Consider the following 19,019-nt stretch of genomic DNA (forward strand, 5'->3'; position numbering starts at 1 on the left):
CTCCCTTCTAGTCACAATTACTCTATTCCAAACGCCGTCGATTGCTTGATTGCCATGTATTCCAGATGTAGGGTGTTTCAGTTCAAGCAGCCTCTTTCTCTACATCTTTTGACGCTTGTTTTGCTGGCTTTCCCGAACGTTCCTTGATGCTCCTCCATTCCACCATCAACGCTCCAATGATGGTGCAAGCGCTGAGTGCTGCTGCTAGCAGGAACGTCCGGGTTATTGAGTAGCTGTACGCCGATACCACCGTATCGATCTCGTTCGCCGCTACCACTTTTCGGAGGTCTGTTGCACCGGTGTTGATGATGAGCTCAGTATCGAGTTTGGAGTTACCCGATAGTTGCTTGACGAGCTGAGTCGAGAAAAGATTTTGTCCGACAGCAAGGAAGATAGCGCCACCCTGTTGATTTAGGAAGAAGACTATAGGTTCACGAAGTTAGCGTATGTTCGACATGCAGTTCATACAGAGAAACCTACCCATCGCCATGCCTAGGGACACATCTGAGCGTGGCAGGATAGTCTGCGGCACCAAGTTCGCTGTTTGAGCCCCAAAGCCAAGCCCGCACCCGTAGAAGACTTGATAACCAATCCATTCGCGAGCGCTCGACTCCGGCGTAAGTGTAGAAAGAAGGCCACTGGCGATTGATGCGACAACCGCCGAAAGGAGCATAGCAGGGACATAGTATCCGATCTTCTGAGTTATCACTGCTGTGATGATGCCGGCGACAATAAGCGATGTGCACAACGGTATCGTGCGTACGCCGGCCTGCATGGCAGACTGGCCCTGGGCTGCCTGGAACCAGATGGCGATGTAGTATACAGTGTTCATCATGCCGCCGGCGAGGAGAAAGATGAATAGCATAGCACCGCCCATCGAACGGTTCAAGATGACCCGAGGCGGGGCCATGGCTGTATCTGGCATCGTAAACTCCACAACCAGGAATGCGATGAAAGTAACTGCAAATGTGACGAGCAGGCCGACGATTTTCGGTGCCGACCAGGGATCGGTCGTGCCTCCCCACTGAAGAGCGAGGATAAGGCATACCATGGATGGTACGAAGAAGAGAAGACCTATTGGGTCGAGGCGCTTGAGCTGAGCGAGAATGGACAGCTTCTCTTTAGGTGTTGAAGGGAGATCCAGAAAGAAGAATATGCATGCGAACGTCAAGGCACCGATGGGGAGGTTTATGTAGAAGCACCATCTCCAGGTCAAGGTTCTATTCGCGTGTTAACCGTGACTCATGAAAAAAGCCTGGAGACTTACGGATTGTCAGTAAATGTGCCTCCAACGAAGGGCCCCAATACAGATGACACCCCAAATGCGAGACCGAGAAAGGAAGTGAAGATAGGTCGCCTTCGCAATGGCACGAGAGGTACAATGATCATGACCGCACCACATTGAAGTCCAGCTGCTCCGATACCAGCGATTGCGCGACCGACGATGACTTCAATGAGGGTCAGCGAGTGCATCATCTCGCGATTTGGTGGATTACTTACGAACAACAGAAGTAGGTGCGGCCCCACACAGTGCACTGCCAACTTCGAACAGGAAGACAGACACCAAAAACGTCCATTTAGTATCGTAGAGCTGGTATATTTTGCCGAAGAGTGGATTGAAGATTGCGCACGTGAGCATATAGCCACTACCATACCAGCCTATATCCGCGATAGTGCCGTATGTGTTTGTGATTGCCGGTATAGCAGTAGCTAAACAGTGTCAGTAAGGACTAAAGACGGAGGAATTTTACGTACCAATGATCATGCGGTCGAGAGCAACAAGGAAGAAGGCCAGATAGATCGAGATGATGACGAGCCAAAACTTGAGTGTTTTGGGCTTATAGTTCTCCTCGGAATCTGCGTACTCGTGACCTCCAGAGGCTGAAGGTGAGGCATCCTTTTCAAGCTCTTCGTGCAAACTAGCGGGTTTGGCCATTGTTGTAGTCCCAACTTGAGCTGGTGTAGTCATGGCGTAAACTTCGGAATGAGCGCAGTGGAGTTCAAAGAGAAACTTGAGATTGGATACACTAGAACACTGTCGAGAGAAGCTTGGCTGTTATATGTACATTCGGTATGTGCAACGTCCCGAACGATGTTTTGCAATACAATCCCGTTCGGGGAGTAGAAATGTCCGACATGGAAGCGGTCTACGCAAACATTGGAAGCGAACTTCGACCTGTTGCAGAGTAATAGTGATCCAGGACGGGTCGGGAATACCAGAGTTTCTCCGAACGCATACTGTCGATTTGATGTGTTGAGACGATTCAATGTCCTGAATGCCCAGAGTTGCCCGGTGTTTGATGTGTGAGAGATCACGTGATGGGCTCGGGGATTAGATCTGTCCGAGAGGCTGGCCGCACCTTACTCAGGCGTCGGTGCGCGTCATCACGCCCTTACGGATCGAACCTCAAGTTCAGACATCGGAGGTAGTAAGCGTGAATAAACGCGAAGATTGCGGAGATGTTGGGACGGATGCCATCCCGTCACTGCTGAAACAAGAGAAAGGAGTGGCTGTGGTTGACGAACGCGACTGAAGCGGGAAGTGCGGTTTACGTAAGCCTCACGCGTCGTGGTGGTGGTATCGAGCCTGGGCACCCTCCTGCGCCGGCCTGCCTGCCTGCTTTCCTGCGAACCGCCCTCTTCGTCGCAAGGACCCATATTTCTCACATGAAGCCACAATGCTCTTTCGTTGCAGTCAATCCGGGGATAAGCAGAGCCAGGCGAGCGCCTCGCGTCTGGTTAGCGCCTGCCTCGCCACCTGCTCTGTGGTGGCCTTTTCCACTCCGCGCTCGCATACCTGATCAATACCGCTGTCACGGAAGAGAGCTCGTTCCCTTGACATGTCGTCTGATATACCCATGCCTGAACTCAGTGCTGATGCACTGTCTCCATTAGCGCATGCAAGCAAGTCCCAGCGCGTGCTTTCGTGCGTGCTATGCGCGCAAAGAAAGGTCAAATGTGACCGGGCTTTTCCTTGCTCAAACTGCAAGAAGGCGGGTGTGCAATGCATTTCCGCAGCGACGCAACCACGCCAACGACGTCGCAGATTTGCCGAACGGGAGCTGCTTGAGCGTCTTCGCCACTACGAAGACCTCTTGAAAACGAACGGCATTGCCTTCCAACCTTTACATGCATCTTCGAACTTATCCACAGGGCCCCACGAAAGTAACGCCAGTCGTGGTCAGGAGACTTCCAGAGCTCAATCGTCCACCATATCAGATACCGACAACACCCAACCCAAGTACGAGAAACTGTAGCACTTGAAAAAGACACTACTAACTGTACTAGGAGTTTTTGGCTTGCCTTACACCGATTAGCATACGATGCTGATGACGACGGCAGCGATGACGATTCCGAGAACAGCGGCTCTTCGCAACACGCATTACAGCAAGCGCAGATTGTGCAAGCCTGGGACAACCTCTATGCGCAAAAACTATACCGTAACGAAGATCTCTTGTTCTGCTCGCGTAGTACGGCCGTCGACCTATCAGTTCTCCATCCCCCACAAAGCCAGGTGTTCAAGCTTTGGCAACTGTACCTTGAGAATGTCGACCCATTATTGAAGCTCACCCATACGCCTACCCTCCAGCCACGCATCATCGATGCCGCTAGCGACATCTCACATATCGATCCAAATTTGGAGGCTCTAATGTTCTCCATCTATTGCATGGCTATTTTCAGCCTCAACCAGGAGCAGTGTCAATCATGGTTTGGTAGGCCTAAGCCGGACCTGATCAGATCTTACCAGTTGGGTGCAAGGGAGGCGCTGCTGAATTGTAACTTCTTGAAGTCTAACGATCGAGAATGCTTGACAGCCGTTCATCTCTACCTGGTCTCACTCAAACCAGACACAGACCCACGGTCATTGTCTTCGATGCTAGGGGCTGCTGTTCGCATTGCTCAGCGAATGGGTATTGATGCCGAATCTGCCAATTCCAGACATTGCGTGCTAGAGGCCGAATTGCGCAGAAGACTATGGTGGTCTCTCTCACTCTTTGACAACAGGATGTCTGAAATGACCGAGAGCAAGTCCACTACGTTAATCCCGACATGGGATTGCAAAGCCCCGCTCAACGTCAACGATTTCAACTTACGAGTCGAGACCAAGACCCCTCCTGTTGAGTCTGAGGTCGTTTCCGAAGCCTTATTTCCAGTCATCCGTAGCCAGATTGGCGAGTTCATTCGTCAAAGCCCATCTCATTTGGACTTCATCAATCCGGCCCTGAAGTCCTTCTCCAAGAAGGCATTTGACGCCTCCTATTCAGGGCTTGACGAGCTTGCCGCTTTTGAGTCAACGATAGAGCAAAAGTATCTTACGCGTTGCGATGCTCAAAACCCGCTGCACTTTCTAACCATGTGGATGGCGCGCGCGTCACTCGCAAAGATCGGATTTGCACAATACCTATCAAACAACTCGAAGGGACTTGCGCAAGGAAGTGAGGAGCAGCGCAACGTTGGTCTTGGATTTGCGCACCGTATGCTTGAGTGCGATACGCTGCTCATGACCTCACCCCTCATAGCAAATTTCCGCTGGGTTGTCTACATGCACTTCCCGTTCCCTGCCTATATTCATCTCGCCCAAGAGTTGAAAATACGCCCACTAGGCCAACTCGCAGATCGATGGTGGCAGGCAATGAGCGAGAACTGCGCCGCTCGGTTGATGGACTTCGAGAAAAAGGACAGCCCGGTGGAGACCAAGCCCAACAACCCTTTCTTCACACTCTTTGGGGGGCTTGTTCTACAAGCTTGGTCGGCACGTGAAGCAATAACGTCCGAACAATCGGATCCACCAGCTATCGTGACGCAAATCAGACAAAAGATGGCCCTAAGGGACAAACTAGCGGCAGAGTCGCAATTCCAGACGCCAGGTCTTGATGATCCACAAACGTCCGAGCTCATTAGTTTGGACAGTCTCGGCTCCCAATCGAGCGTTACCCGTGGCAGTGGCATGAATCTGGGCTGTGTAGCTTTCCCCATGGAACAAGCTTCGATGAACTACAATGGCAATCCATGGGATTGGCCAATGCCGGCTTGGGCTGGAATGCCCGGTCAAGGCTGGTGAACCTACCGTGTTCACGCATAGATCCTCTTGTTCGATGAGTACCTCATACGACACGTGATCGTGCCCATAGAAGCCATCGCCAAGACGGGCTGCTCTTTGCATCAATAGACTGACTCGAGCAGTGAGAACCAGGGTGTCTCAGCTGTCACGACAGATTCACCGAGCCTCCCTTTGAGTTCCGAGTCAAAAGTCCAGTCCAAGCGCTGCCATCGTCTCGGCTGGCCTAGCCGCATTCACACCAGGATACCCCAATCGCCTTCTGCACTCCGGCCGTTGTGCCGGCAGTCGTCACTTTTGACCTTTCAACGTCATGCATCGCAGCTACAATGGTTTGCGTTACTGAAATTTAGAGTACATTATTAAGCCGGCTTTAAATTGTGTGGATCCGCCACGATACCTCCGATAGAGCTGTTCCTGCAATTCCCATGCGCTGGGAACAGGGGCGGAGTTTTGACGGTGGTTATTCACATGAAGTTCTTTTTTTGTAGATAACGTCTCCCTGATGGGCACAGGGGTGGGGTGGAGCGTTGGCCTTGGCGTTTCAAGCAGCCTGACAAGGAATCGATAATTGCCAGCTGGCGCGTGTAGAACCACCGCCGCAATCCTTCAGCAGGCCGTTCAGGATGTATGAAATACTGTCAGGTATCGCACTTTGTCAGAGGAAAAGGCACATGTCCCCATGAAAATGTGGGAACTGGGGTCATCGCATCAGCATAACAACTCATTATAACAATGCGACACTCCACATCACGACCCAGGAGCCGAGATCCATTCGATCTTTTGCTTGAGGCGCAGTCAACAGCATGACTCCAGGAACACCGAGCATACCGATAGTGGCATCATCGCTAACCTGCCTGGGTCTCCCGGCCCGCTACCGTTGACATGAACCCCCTGTTAGGTCCGGATCTGGTGCCATTAGCGCTATCGAAGATACTAAAATACGATATATAGGTGAGCATATACAGGGTAGCTACTCACGAACGGTTCCCATCTTGGCAGTACGCTATCCTGTTCGATGCTAGGTCTACAATCCCCTCGTTCGTTTCAACGGTATCCATTTTTGCAAACTCCTATGCGGGTCACCGTTATGGGATCGTGGCTGGGACGGGTATATAGATAGTTGACGCCAGTCCTCCGATTCCTGCCTCAGGCCAGTTGTCTGATTTCACATCCAAGATGCAGGTCCGCACTCTTTTCGCCGTGCTTTCGGCAGCCACTCTTTTACAATTCACCAACGGTCTTAATGCTTGCCCTGGCAACGACGATATCTTTACAGGAGCGGAAGGCATCAGATATCGAGTTTGCCCTGGTACCGACCTTACAGGACCTACGACATCGATCAAGCGCGTTGCTTCGGTTACAGCATGTGCAAAACTCTGCGACAAGAGTATGGACTGCTTCAAGGCAGTGTTTGATACCAAGACGAAAGATTGCCACTTCAAGGATCTTACCGGCCTGAATTGGGTTGCCAACGATCGCTTCCAGGTCATTCAAGCAGAGCAAGTGAACATCGCTCGCTGCCCTGCTGGCGAATGGACGTATCACAGAAACAGAGTAAGTCTGCTCTCCAGTAGCTTGAGATACGCGGACATTAACATTGCACCCCTAGAAACAATACAGCATCTGCCCTGGTACCGACATCCGCGGACCAAGCGAGAAGGTATGGCAAGGCGTGAACACATTTGATACCTGTGCCTACCTTTGCGCCAACTGGGCCACATGTACCGCCGCTGTCTACGACTCTGCCAAGAAGGCTTGCCACATCAAAGCCGACTCGCGCAGTAACACTTTGATCTGGTCAACCGACAAACGCTTCGATGTAATGCGTCTCAATGTAGCGCCTGCGCCTGCGAAGGATGGTGAATGGTCAGATCTTATCCGCCTGCCCGTCATCCCGGTTGCTGCATATGTCGTCCCGGAATACCCTGTCTCGGAACGTCTTCTCGTATTCTCGAGTTGGGGCGCTGATGCTTTCGGAGGTGCTGGTGGACGCACTCAATTTGCGGACTACAACTTCAACACGTAAGTCATAGTGGTCCAGTATCATCATCGCACGCTAACATTCTCTCAGTGGAGCTGTTTCAGCTCGTACCGTGAGCAACACTCATCACGACATGTTCTGTCCCGCAATGAGCAGTCTTCAGGACGGAAAGCTTCTGATCCAAGGAGGATCTGACGCTTCCGCGGCCAGTCTTTATGATCCAGCATCAAACGGATTCACTCGTGCACCTGACATGTTAGTTTTTTCTAGCTCAATGATATGAACTTCATACTGATGGTACTTAGGAAAATGGCTCGCGGCTACCAATCATCTACAACGACATCCGACAACCGCGTTTTCACCATCGGAGGTGCATACTCTGGTCCACGCAAGGGTAAAGACGGCGAAGTGTACGACCCTGCCACCAACGCCTGGACGGCACTGCCAAACGCGAAGATGAAGGCTATGCTCACGACCGACCATGAAGGCATCTGGCGTGAAGACAACCATGCATGGTTGTTTGGTTGGAAGAACGCCTCCGTCTTCCAGGCCGGTCCAAGCAAGGCCATGAACTGGTACGGTACCAAGGGAACTGGATCGCAAGTCGCTGCTGGTATTCGTGACCCCATTGATGATGCGATGTGTGGAATCTTCGTCATGTACGATGCCACTGCTGGCAAGATCTTGAGTGCTGGCGGCGCGCCTGACTACACCAACGCAGACGCCAACGCTCGGGCCCACATCACCACAATCGGCGAGCCGAACACCCCTGCCAAAGTTGAGCGAGTCGCGGACATGGCCTACCCTCGCGGTTTCTCCAACGCGGTCGTTCTGCCTGACGGAAAAGTTCTCGTAAGCGGTGGTCAAAAACGCTCATTGGTCTTCACCGATACGGATGGAGCTCTCTACCCAGAACTGTTCGACCCAGCCACCAAATCTTGGAAGACTCTAGCACCACAAGCTGTCCCTCGCAACTATCACTCAGTCAGTATCCTGCTAGCCGACGGACGCGTTTTCTCCGGTGGCGGTGGTCTCTGCTACGTCGCGCAGGGAGTTGGCCGCAGCTCCGCCAACTGCAACAAACTCGTCGACCATGCCGATGGCCAGATCTTTTCCCCACCATATCTCTTCAACAACGACGGTACCCCCGCAACCCGACCAGTCATCAGCTCTTTGAGCGCGGAGAGCGTCAAGGTTGGAGGCAAACTGACCATCCAAGTCGAGACGTCTACACCAGGCCTCAAGTTCGCCTTGGTCCGCATCGGCAGCGTCACACACTCCGTCAACACCGATCAGCGCCGCGTGCCTTTGACCAACGTCAGGGGTGATGGATGCAGTTACACTGCTACACTGCCCGACGACAGTGGCATTCTCATCCCAGGTGCCTACTACGTCTTTGTCATGTCTAAGGAGGGAGTTCCTAGCATCGCCCGGACTGTACAGATCGTACTCCCATGAGTTTACCGTGGCACGGGTAGACCCACATACTGGATGTCGCAACGCTCTTTACGCACCACTCGCTTTCATACGTCACCATCACATCAGCCTAACCCATAAGTCTTTCATTTCCCTACATAGTTAGTATATAATGTATATTACAAGATAATGTATACTATGAGTACAGAGGATGAGCAATCAAAATATCATCCTCATGTTAAAAATTCTTCGTACAGATGAGTGATTTACCCGTCAAGTTTGCCTGACTTTGCACATCCCGGTAGTTGAGCCTCCCCCAAGGATCTAAACTTCATCGCATCTTTCGGCTAATATCCTGCAAGCAACCAGATTGTACTGAACGTATCACCCGTTACAGATGACACATGTGCTGTCAATATGGGAATTTGGATTCTAGTTGGGCTAGCTTATTAATCTTGGTGACACTATGCCGGCTGTTAGTTGCCTGACACCGCTCACGAACTGTGTACGCCAGCTTTTCTCAGCTTCTCAACCCGCATACAATTACACCCGAACCAATTGTACGCTCTCAGCAAACCGTACTTCCTAGTTGTCACTAGACGCCCTAGCCCCGCTAACTGTCACTGTTCTTCGGACTCCGAGGCCTGCTAGCGAACTTGACATCTACGACCACGAAATGACACTGTGAGACATACACACTCAAGAACTATTGCCTGCGAGGCCAAATGTGTTTACGATCAGTTTTAGATAGAGTGCTGGCGTTCCATGTGGAAGAGGGCTATACGAAATGTAGTAGGAGGTGGCGCTCACGATGCACGGAAGCAGAAAGGCGTCATAACATCGATCAGCACCAGCAGGGCTTTCACGATCGCAAGACTATCGACTTGAAACGTTCCCTATACTCACGATGAGCGTTGCCAGCATCTCACACATGTCTCGAAGGACCTTGGCTGCTAGGGCTGGCACCAGAGACATGGTAAGCTACGCGTATAAGATACGCAGGCTCGACTTTCACCAGGAGCCCTTATCAAAGCAGTCTCAGAACATCGTTACTTGAGTCCTCATATTGCAAGAGAGCCACCATGCACTTCTCTCCCCTCCTCTTCAGCCTCGGCGCCCTGGCAGCCACATTTACGGCCAATCCAGCACCCGCACAACTTACAGAAGCACTGCCAGCGCTAGATGCAGGAACAGCCGAGCTAGGCCACGACGCACTATCCGGCAACCTGCCCAAAAACCTTGCCAAGATTTGGATCTTCAGCAACCTCAACTGCGATCAAAACAACGGTCCTGCTTGGAACATCTACGTACTTCCCGGCGAGGACAGATGCATTCCGTATCAGAATGTCGGATCGATCTTCGCGTGGTACGAGTCTGATATTGGGTATGTCTTTTAGATTCTGCTTCAAAAGAGGTGAACTGACGTGTGGTCTCATTTTTATAGGCATTGCACGACTACGATTCATAGTGGTAGTAATTGCAGAGGCAGCAGTATGACACCGTATAACAAGATGTGCACTAGTGAGTTGTTCGCGTCGCTCAGCGTCTCGTGCCCTAAGGTGTAAGAGCATCGGTCGCATTACTCTCCCAAGTGCATCAAGAGGGGTGTGCCCTTCTGGGAAGATGCTGTAGAAGTGGTCGTTGCGATGAGGAGCAGATTTCTTCCAGGTGTTCTTCCGTTTCTTCACAAGTAAATCACTCAATAAGGCTCACTATTGTACCGAAACAACTTGATTTGGCTTTACGGTACTGTGCTAGCCGTGACCCATACCCATCAGTGGAAAAGTCTTCATCCACTGTTCGCAAACCACTGCGCGTGGTAGTCATCCATCCCCTTCATGAATCCCCCTAAGCATCTCAAACTGCTCTAGTGTGGGAACTTCCAGTCCTCGGGGCCCTCGGGGCCGGGCCAAAAGAATCCGCCATCCTTGTCCCAAGGCTCGTCAAACTCGGAGGAAGAGTCATAGTCCGATACATGGCGGCATCGGTAACAGCGGTCCACAGACTTGTCGAACGGGACTCCATCCCGGTACGCTGCTGCGCAATCAGCGCACACGGTGTTCCTGATCCTGTCCATGCAGACAGCGCACTGTGTCCTGAGGAACTCCGATGGCTTATCGGAGGACTTCTTGCAGGTCACTATGCAGCCATGCTGCTCCTTGACCGGGCGTTCGTGCCAAACGATCCTGTCTTTGCCGCTGTGAGCGGCCGTGGAAGTGGCCAAGAGGGCCACGGCGGCGGCGACGGAGAGGAGGAAACGCATCTTTGGTAAGGGCCTGGAGGTCTTAGTTAGTATTAGTAGGGAAAAGGGTTAGGCAAGTAGTACGAGAGTGGTATCGTTTTGAAACTATTTTCCATTAGCCAGTTGTAATAGGTAAAGGGGAACCTGTTCGTACATTTGCGTGGGGTTGTTCTTCCTAAGACTTGATTGACCTGTGTTGAGACTGGAAGTTACTGCTATATGGTGAGAGGAAAAGGACATGAGAGGAGGGATGTGAAGGCTTTTATATGAAGACGAGTCGAATAGAAATCGCTAGACCTTTGGTAAACTAACGAAATTTCTCTATCGCACTGTTGCAGAACCATGCCTATACATGGACAGAATTAGCATTACCGAAATCTCATAGGAGAACGAAAGCGATTTGCAAGTGGCCTCAGGTCACGAGGATCACCAGCCAATCGTGTGTATGGCGTCGCGAATTCCGGTGAGTTATTCAATGACCTTCAAGACGTGAATCTGGTCGACCCAAGCAATAGGATAATGTGCTTCCCGTAGTTGACAATGGTTCATCGTATGCTGCGTATGTGTGAGGCTCTCATAAGAGACAACCGTTTTTTTTTTCGTTCGTACCTTGGCTCAGGCATCTAGTACCAGAATTCATTGCTTTCGCGAGTGCTCCAATCTAAGGGTAAATTTTGGTATGGACGTAGTTTGGAATAGGTAGGCTTTGAGTGGTTCGTCGGTACCGGTTATCGCGGAACCAGTGAGCCTGGCACAGAACATTATCTAGGACGTACTCGCTGGATCATATACATTGATTCCTAGGGGCCAACAGACCGCTTATACTTGCATGGCGCGATTTAGTGATGAGATACGGCCTCGAGATATGAGCTTCATCGCATGCGCCATGCTCCTAGCTATGCACTATCCTGGCGTAACGTTTGCAGTTCCGTGGCAACCCAAAACGCGTACAGTATAGTCGGAATTCGACATGATGCACCGCTGCTCATTCTATGTACCAGGCCAGGAAAAAAAGGGATATCGAGCATCCCCGTCGAGAGTTGGGCATCGTAGCCAAACCACCAAAGTCATGATGCCTACGCTGTCGTAACGCCTGACACCGGGTATGAATTAGCAAGGTAAAACTCAGAGAGCGGAATGATGACGAAAGCGCTCTACGAAAGAGTGATGTCGCTACCTTCCCCATTCTGTTCCATCGTAGTATCGTCCCCATCGCCGCCTGCCAGGACCTTGGTCTGAGGTCGGTATCCGTCTGGTGGGCCTACACCAGGTGTGCACGCTGCGACATTGCCATCCTCGTCGACGAACTCGAAGTTGTAGCGGGACAGCAGATGAGGGATCGCCGAAAGTTGTGGTCCGTAGCGCGCGGTATTATCGTAGAGCTCGAACAACGGAACGGCGAGGAGTTTCATGTTCTTTGGAACGCTGAGAACCTCTGCGAAGTATTAGCAATTGTACATATTGTGGAAGACAGGCGACTCGAGTCGACATACTGCTACGGGGAAGCTGGATGAAGTACAGCTTCTTGCATTCCTTTGGCCTGGTGACATGCGCAGGGATGAAAGGGTACATGAAGGTCTCGAAGTTGGGCCGCCACCACTGTGCCAGCGTGTCGCCAACTACCCACTCGTCATTTACGCCTTCGCCTGTGAACTGTGTGCCCACTGGTGCGAGGCGCTCGTTCAGCCTCGCCTTGAAGCCCTCAATCTCGTCGTCTTCGGCGCGGAGGTAATCGCCAGGTCTGTCTGACGTCAGTGAGGGTACAAGATGGAGGATGCGAAGACATACAGCTTGAAGAAGGCGTTTGCGATCTGCAACATAAGGATGTGCGGGTGGTTGTGCTCATGGCAGACCAGGATGCCTTCGCATGTCCGTCGCATGCCATGCTCCGAGTAGTGCTCTTCTAACCGCTTGAGCCGGGCAAGGACGGACGGATCTTCTTCGGGCTGGCCATCCTTGGTGCCAAATGTGTAGTTGCTTAGAGGGAACAAGCGGATGGTCTTTGGCTGGTTGCCGTTGAAGTCTTTGGGAATGACGGGGCTGCTTCAATTAGCTAATGCAATAGGCATGGCTTGTCGGACGTACGGGTATGAGCTCTGGGAAGCTTCCTTGACTATGGTGGACATGGTGGGCGCGAATGGGTCGTGTAAGCGGTGGGTTGCTTGTTGCGTCGCGACAATCGAGCAGTCGCGGCGAGCTTGCAGGGATTCAGGGTCTCGCTACACGTGATGATGCGCGGACCTGGGGCTGCCCCACGGGAGCTGCCACAGATGCACCACGCTGTCGTCATCACCGCAACTAAACTTTCAAGGTTGTCAAGAACTCATTGATCGCGCGTGGTATCAGTATGGCACAGACAGCATTGATCACCGGTGGTAAATAGCCTCCACGTATGTGTTACTGCTAGCTGACCGCAGAGCGAAGCTAGTGGTCTGCTCGGCCGGCAAGTGCAGCGAGAGTTCTTGTTAGATGGATGGAAGTCTGTCGGCACTGGTCTGCATCGCATCACTGCTCCAGATGTCGTGAAGCTGGACATTTTGGATCAGGATGAGATCTCCAGGGTGCTTGATGAAGTCAAGCCAACAGTCGTCGTCCACTGTGCTGCCAACCGCTTCCCTGACTCTTGCACCAAAGACCCAGAAGCGGCCAGGAAATTGAACGTGGACGCGAGTCGAGCGCTGGCTGAAGCCACCATCTCTCGGGCAATTTTCCTCATATACATCTCAACAGACTACGTCTTTGCAGGAAGACCTGGAGAAGCTCCTTACAAGACCGATTCGACGCCGAGCCCACCTAATACGTAAGTCTGGGTTTATCACACTATAGTCGTCGCGGATTTTGGGTCGTTCATCCATGTCTTCGGAGTCTGCTCCAAGAATCACGCTATCTCAGGATAATGCTGGGCGAGGTGTCTGATCACAGCTGACACTCCATCAGGTATGGCCAAACCAAGCTGGAAGGCGAACAGGCCGTTCGTGAGGCTGCTGCCAAAACTGGCGCAAAGAACAAAGTCGTCATTCTTCGAGTACCGGTCCTCTACGGATCCTGCGATGAGCCCAAAGACAGTGCAGTCAATGTCCTCATGTCGCAATTGTGGAACGCCCAACAGATAGAGCATGGTCAACCCAAAATTCAAGTCGACGACTATGCGTTTCGATACCCTACCAACACTCAAGACGTTGGCCGAGTATGCCGCGACATAGCGAAGCTGTATCTTGATCCCGCGAACGCGTAAGCCAAACCCGCGTCTTCGATTGATGAGATGCTTCTCTGATACAGTGCTGACGGCCTGTTATAGGAAGCGCGAGCTACCCAAAGTCCTTCATTTCAGTTCGGAAGACCGCATGACTAAATGGCAGATCTGCCAAACATTCTCCGATATCATGGGGTTGCCGCTCGACAATATGGAACCCTTCAAACCTGACGAAGAACCAAAAGATGGCACCATCAGGCCTTACGACTGCCATCTGGACACTAGCGCGCTACGGGACCTGGGTATCGATGTATCGACTGTTGACTTCCGCACATGGTGGTAAGTACTACTTGCTGTCGCTTTTCACCGCTCACAATTTTGCAGGAGGCGAGAAGTTGGGGCTTTCCGCTGAGGATTATCCTGGTTGACAACACACAAACGCCTATCGGTAGATCATCAGAAAAGCCTCCAAAACGTGATGACCTTGTGCTCCTGCTGCATAATGGTCAGGTGTCTCAATATTGCTAGTCGCAAAGCCAAGATTGCGACGCCGGTAGATCTCCGCGACGTGCCCCAAGTATAGCTATCCGTACCTGCGTTTTTACTGTTACAGGAAAGTCTGAATCCACTTACCGCACATCTCGGATATCGCATTGGATGTTCCAGCGCCGGCCCGCAATCGTCGCGTTCCGAGGTTGTGGTTCTTGCCCTAATCGGGCTTGCGGTCGCTAAATGATTGGATGGTAGCCATCTTTGCGGCGCAGTCTCGCGCCTTGAGTTTTGGGGGCGCTTATGCTCCACGATAATGCTGTTAAGTATCTATCCTCTCAGCGTGTAGAATGCCTAAATCTACTTCCGTTGCTTTGCATTTCTCGCGTCGCGCTTCTTTTCCGTTTGCTCGTCGCGTATTCTTTTCTTCGCGATGGATGCCAGCCTAGCGCCTGTGGCGCAATCAAGCTTCCCGGATACTGTTGGTCCTAAGAAATCAAACACTATCGTCTCGATCTTTGCGCGTGATGCAGAGCATCAAAGTATGTTACAACATTATCACTTCGTAGTACATCGATTGTTGACATGTGCTAGCTACCAAAACTTGGAAACCACTAGCGCTGCGCGCACCAGTTCTGATTTTGACTACGGCGATATGCTGGTCTCTAATCGCGATACTACAGTTTTTCCTTCACCAAAGCCAACAGAATGGTGGTGTCATATTCGCGCCTCGGATCAATGACCTTCCTTTGGGTCATGCCTTCATGTACTTGTACTTTCCCACAGTCGTTGCTGTCATTTTCAGTACCTACTGGGCGTGGATAGACCTGGAGACAAAACGTATGGAGCCTTACTATCAACTGAGTAAAGATACCGGAGCATTAGGGAAGGACTCGTTACTGTTACAATACCCATTCGACTTCTTGCCGCTCGTCCCATTTAAAGCAGCCAAAGATGGGTAAGCAGGATCACTGAAACCTGACCGGGTTAGATTCTGTGCGCAGCTAACTTTGATAGACATTGGCCTGTGTTCTGGGCCTCTTTCGCTATCCTTCTAGTAACATGGGGCTTAGTCCCTGTACAAGCAGGTATCTTTTCTGTGGAAACAATTTTGCGCTCATCCGAGGCACCATTTGCGGTTTCAACTTCCTCCATGCCGGCTGATCAGCAAACAACCAACTTAACGCTCCGTTACTCACAATCCACCTATGGAATCGCTACCCTGAACGAGACTTTACCACCGTATATGGCACGAAATTTTACTCTTGCACCTTTTAGACCTTCGATATCGATAGTGCAGGACGAACTCGCAATTCAGGGTACCTGGACCGCGATCACCACCATGTACAGCGTCGATCTTTATTGCGAGGTATCACAGCCTATTCGAGACGCTCCATACACGATCCCCGATTCTGTTCTCTACAGGAGCAATGGCGGTTGCAATGTGACAACAGGACTCTCAGGAAATGTAACCAAAGGTTATATCAAGAACAAGAAAATACACGCCCCCCTTCTTGAATTGAAGGACTATATGGCTATGTACATCGGGTACTACGACGGCGGGTTTGCAGACTACTCCTTGGATGGTTATTGCCCACCAGAACGCAACTTGACTTTTTATGCCGCGTTCAGTCAAACAAAGGTACGTTTTTACAACACAGAGCAGTCTCATGCCGCTGGACATCCTCGCTAACACCGACATCCAGCAAAAAGAGACAGACCCACCGAACAACGTTACAGCCATTTTCTGCGAGCCAACTTTCTATCAACAGCGCGTGAACGCGACGGTTGATATGACCAGCAAAGCACCGATTACCGTCACACCACTAGGCGACAAAGAACCACTTCCGGCAAATTTCTTCAACGCAACATATCTAGAAATACAAATGAATGGGGGTTCTGGATACGAAGTCCGAGGTGACAATCTACCGCTGAACTCACTACCAAGTTACCTGGAGCGCGTTGCGGCAACCAATCTTAGTGTAGTGACTGGTCCCACAGGCGGCGGCTTTGTTCAGCCTATGGTCGGATTGTCCCTTGCAGTCAGCGATCGTCCGCTTGAGGATTACCTTGACTGGCGAGTTCTGAGTAAGTCTTATGCGGATGCATACAGGCTGCTCTTCTCTCGCGCAATGGTAGACGTACTCGGCAACGATTTCAAGACCTCCGAAGCCATCATGGGTCACAAGCAGTACTCAACACAAGCAGTCATTGTTGAGCCTGTCTTCACCTACATCGCCGAAGGCCTTCTGGGCGCCGTTTCGATTGCAACGCTGGTACTACTATACCTATCGATGACGAGGGCCAGGAATCTTCACTCCAATCCGAGCACAATCGCGAGCATAATGAGTCTTGTCGCCGACAATGAGGCGCTGCTTGCAGATTTTGAGGATCTTGACTGCTGCACTACAGAAGAGGTTCAAGAACAGCTCGGAAATAAGAGATACCGGCTTGATGATGATGGTCAACAACATACTATTATCGAAGTTGGTCCTATCACAGATTCCGTCCTGATAGCTCAGCAACCAGTCACTACCGCCCAACGGCGGAACACCCCTCGAAATATCGCAAAGCCTGTCCGACCCGTCGAGTTCAGTCTTTGGACTTCTATCCCCTTCGTAGGACTATTCACTGGACTTGCTATTGCTCTTGCGGTAATCTTCGCCAAGGCAAAGCTGAACGGTCTTCCTCTGCCTTCAAAGGACAAGCTTGTCCAGAACCTCCTAGAGAACTACATCCCAACGGCATTTGCTACGCTTATAGAACCAATGTGGATTCTAATCAATCGCCTACTGTGCATGTTGCAACCTATAGAGGAGCTTCAGGACTGCGATGCACCTGCCAAAAGGTCTATTGATCTCAACTACAGCTCATTGCCTCCGCAACTTGTAATTTTCAAGGCGCTGAGGTCGAAGCATTTTGTTCTAGCGGCCGTCTGTTCCATGGTTTTACTTGCCAATCTTTTAGCTATTGCATTCGCAGGCATCTTCAACCAGGACTCGGTCAGCATACGGTACCCTGCGGGTTTTAGTTCTCCATTCGAGTTGAAGTTCGTCTCGGTGAACGGAAGCATCGGGCCCAAAAGTGGCGATGAGTTCGGCTCTCTCGAAGCTTCAGGCGCATACCGTGGCGGCAGCACGCAGGATCAGTTCCTTATTGCTGAATCCAACTTTACGCGAGGAACTCCTCTCCCTGCATGGACCGACGAGAAAATGCTTTACCTACCTTATTTCAGTGCGGCAGATGTGAATGCGACGGACGGGCGCGACTACCGGGCTGAAACCTCGGGTTTTGGTGCCGAGCTCAACTGCGAGACTCTTGACTTCGGCGTACACTATCGCGCCAGGCTAGTCAGCGATGGTTCAAACATTCAGGCTGTCTTCAACATCACAGATCCTGCGGACTCTGAAGAAACAGTATGTCCGGTCAGGGTAGCACCAACAATTCTGTGGGGCCCGAGTAGGCCAGGGCCACGACCAGAAATCAACGGTACTTGTCAACGTGGTCCAAGTGCCACAGAGTTAGTGTTCGTTGCCGACGCGGATGCAAACGCTACTCAAGGAGAGAGGGATGCTTGCATGACAACGATCATCATGGGATGGATCAGAGCACCTGATGGATCCTGTGGCGATTTTGCGGAAAGAGATCTGGACAAAAGCAACTCGGTGTTTGTTCGTTGCAAGCCAAAGATTATTACAGGAAGAGCCACAGTGCAAGTCGATGCAACCGGGCGACTGCAAGAAAAAGTTGCGGATCTGAACATCGAGGGCGATGCATCGGAAAAAGCATTTACGAACGGCGCCGTCGACGTGATTGGGCAAGCGAACCGGTACATATTCAAATACTCCGAAAGTGGTTGGCACAACGACAGCAACGCGGAAGATCCGATGAACTACTTCGCTCGGCGCGAATCAAACAGCACACGTCTCAGCGATCCGAACCAACCGGTTCCTACACTAGAAGATATCCAAGTTCCTCTTGGCAAGGCCTTTTCACGACTCTTTGCAATTTGGCTTGGAACCAATAAGGAGAAGTTGCTGGTGCCACGCAGCAAGGCAAACGAAGCGCAGGTCCAAGGTTGGACAGTGGTCAAGGAGCAAAGGCTCTTCGTCTCCACTCCTATGTTCATCATTTCTGAAGCTATTCTTGGCATCTACATCATTGTTGCAGTCATGGTGTACCTGCGCCGACCTGGACAGTATCTTGCGCGAATGCCTACGTCCATCGCGTCAATTATCAGCTTGTTCGCCGCCAGTGCAGCGGTGCAAGACATGAAAGAGACTTCACATTTAGATAGAAAGGGACGTGCCCTTCATCTCGATAGACTGGGGTCACGCTATGGATATGGTAGTTACATCGGGGGAGATGGAAGAGTGCACATCGGGATTGACAAGATACCGTTTGTGCGAGTCAGGTCGAAGACTACCTGGCTGGAACGGAAGGTCAATTCGTTCCGCAAGGGCTCGTTGGGAGGGTCCTAACGAATAAGCAATCTCCGGGACAAACAATAGAAGCTACATCAACACACAATGTTTTGACGCTTTCGATACTATAATGATGTTGCATCGAGCTAAGAACGTATTTCAGTGATGTGGATGGTCAGTAGTAGAATGAGCATTGGGGCTGCTGAGGCACC

General features: G+C 51.4%; 8 protein-coding genes across 8 annotated transcripts; 5 read left to right on the top strand and 3 right to left on the bottom strand.

The window, feature by feature from the left end:
• Nucleotides 1-82: 82 nt before the first annotated feature.
• Nucleotides 83-1,936, bottom strand: J4E79_003476 (uncharacterized protein; the record flags this gene model as incomplete). The annotated part of the gene is made up of 4 exons (XM_049352370.1): nucleotides 83-423; nucleotides 481-1,220; nucleotides 1,530-1,710; nucleotides 1,756-1,936. The coding sequence occupies 4 exons, from the start codon at nucleotides 1,934-1,936 to the stop codon at nucleotides 83-85; spliced, it is 1,443 nt and encodes a 480-aa protein (XP_049212749.1).
• Nucleotides 1,937-2,858: 922 nt separating this feature from the next.
• J4E79_003477 (uncharacterized protein) lies at nucleotides 2,859-5,062 on the top strand (the record flags this gene model as incomplete). The annotated part of the gene is made up of 2 exons (XM_049352371.1): nucleotides 2,859-2,871; nucleotides 3,318-5,062. 2 exons carry the CDS (start codon nucleotides 2,859-2,861, stop codon nucleotides 5,060-5,062), a joined length of 1,758 nt encoding a protein of 585 aa, XP_049212750.1.
• Nucleotides 5,063-6,238: 1,176 nt separating this feature from the next.
• Nucleotides 6,239-8,501, top strand: J4E79_003478 (uncharacterized protein; the record flags this gene model as incomplete). The annotated part of the gene is made up of 4 exons (XM_049352372.1): nucleotides 6,239-6,616; nucleotides 6,672-7,084; nucleotides 7,134-7,298; nucleotides 7,349-8,501. 4 exons carry the CDS (start codon nucleotides 6,239-6,241, stop codon nucleotides 8,499-8,501), a joined length of 2,109 nt encoding a protein of 702 aa, XP_049212751.1.
• Nucleotides 8,502-9,541: 1,040 nt separating this feature from the next.
• Nucleotides 9,542-10,024, top strand: J4E79_003479 (uncharacterized protein; the record flags this gene model as incomplete). The annotated part of the gene is made up of 2 exons (XM_049352373.1): nucleotides 9,542-9,843; nucleotides 9,982-10,024. The coding sequence occupies 2 exons, from the start codon at nucleotides 9,542-9,544 to the stop codon at nucleotides 10,022-10,024; spliced, it is 345 nt and encodes a 114-aa protein (XP_049212752.1).
• A 302-nt stretch (nucleotides 10,025-10,326) lies between these two features.
• J4E79_003480 (uncharacterized protein) lies at nucleotides 10,327-10,857 on the bottom strand (the record flags this gene model as incomplete). Its single annotated transcript, XM_049352374.1, has 2 exons — nucleotides 10,327-10,743; nucleotides 10,846-10,857. The coding sequence occupies 2 exons, from the start codon at nucleotides 10,855-10,857 to the stop codon at nucleotides 10,327-10,329; spliced, it is 429 nt and encodes a 142-aa protein (XP_049212753.1).
• A 998-nt stretch (nucleotides 10,858-11,855) lies between these two features.
• Nucleotides 11,856-12,827, bottom strand: J4E79_003481 (uncharacterized protein; the record flags this gene model as incomplete). Its single annotated transcript, XM_049352375.1, has 4 exons — nucleotides 11,856-12,136; nucleotides 12,195-12,442; nucleotides 12,490-12,741; nucleotides 12,787-12,827. The coding sequence occupies 4 exons, from the start codon at nucleotides 12,825-12,827 to the stop codon at nucleotides 11,856-11,858; spliced, it is 822 nt and encodes a 273-aa protein (XP_049212754.1).
• A 221-nt stretch (nucleotides 12,828-13,048) lies between these two features.
• On the top strand, nucleotides 13,049-14,306 carry J4E79_003482 (uncharacterized protein; the record flags this gene model as incomplete). The annotated part of the gene is made up of 5 exons (XM_049352376.1): nucleotides 13,049-13,076; nucleotides 13,126-13,501; nucleotides 13,639-13,932; nucleotides 14,000-14,233; nucleotides 14,279-14,306. 5 exons carry the CDS (start codon nucleotides 13,049-13,051, stop codon nucleotides 14,304-14,306), a joined length of 960 nt encoding a protein of 319 aa, XP_049212755.1.
• A 1,419-nt stretch (nucleotides 14,307-15,725) lies between these two features.
• On the top strand, nucleotides 15,726-18,864 carry J4E79_003483 (uncharacterized protein; the record flags this gene model as incomplete). Its single annotated transcript, XM_049352377.1, has 2 exons — nucleotides 15,726-16,025; nucleotides 16,090-18,864. 2 exons carry the CDS (start codon nucleotides 15,726-15,728, stop codon nucleotides 18,862-18,864), a joined length of 3,075 nt encoding a protein of 1,024 aa, XP_049212756.1.
• Between the last annotated feature and the right edge of the window lie 155 nt (nucleotides 18,865-19,019).

This window comes from Alternaria viburni (genome assembly GCF_023758015.1).
Source record: "Alternaria viburni strain BMP 2772 chromosome Unknown scaffold_6, whole genome shotgun sequence".
In the NCBI taxonomy this organism is placed as follows: Eukaryota; Fungi; Ascomycota; class Dothideomycetes; order Pleosporales; family Pleosporaceae; genus Alternaria; species Alternaria viburni.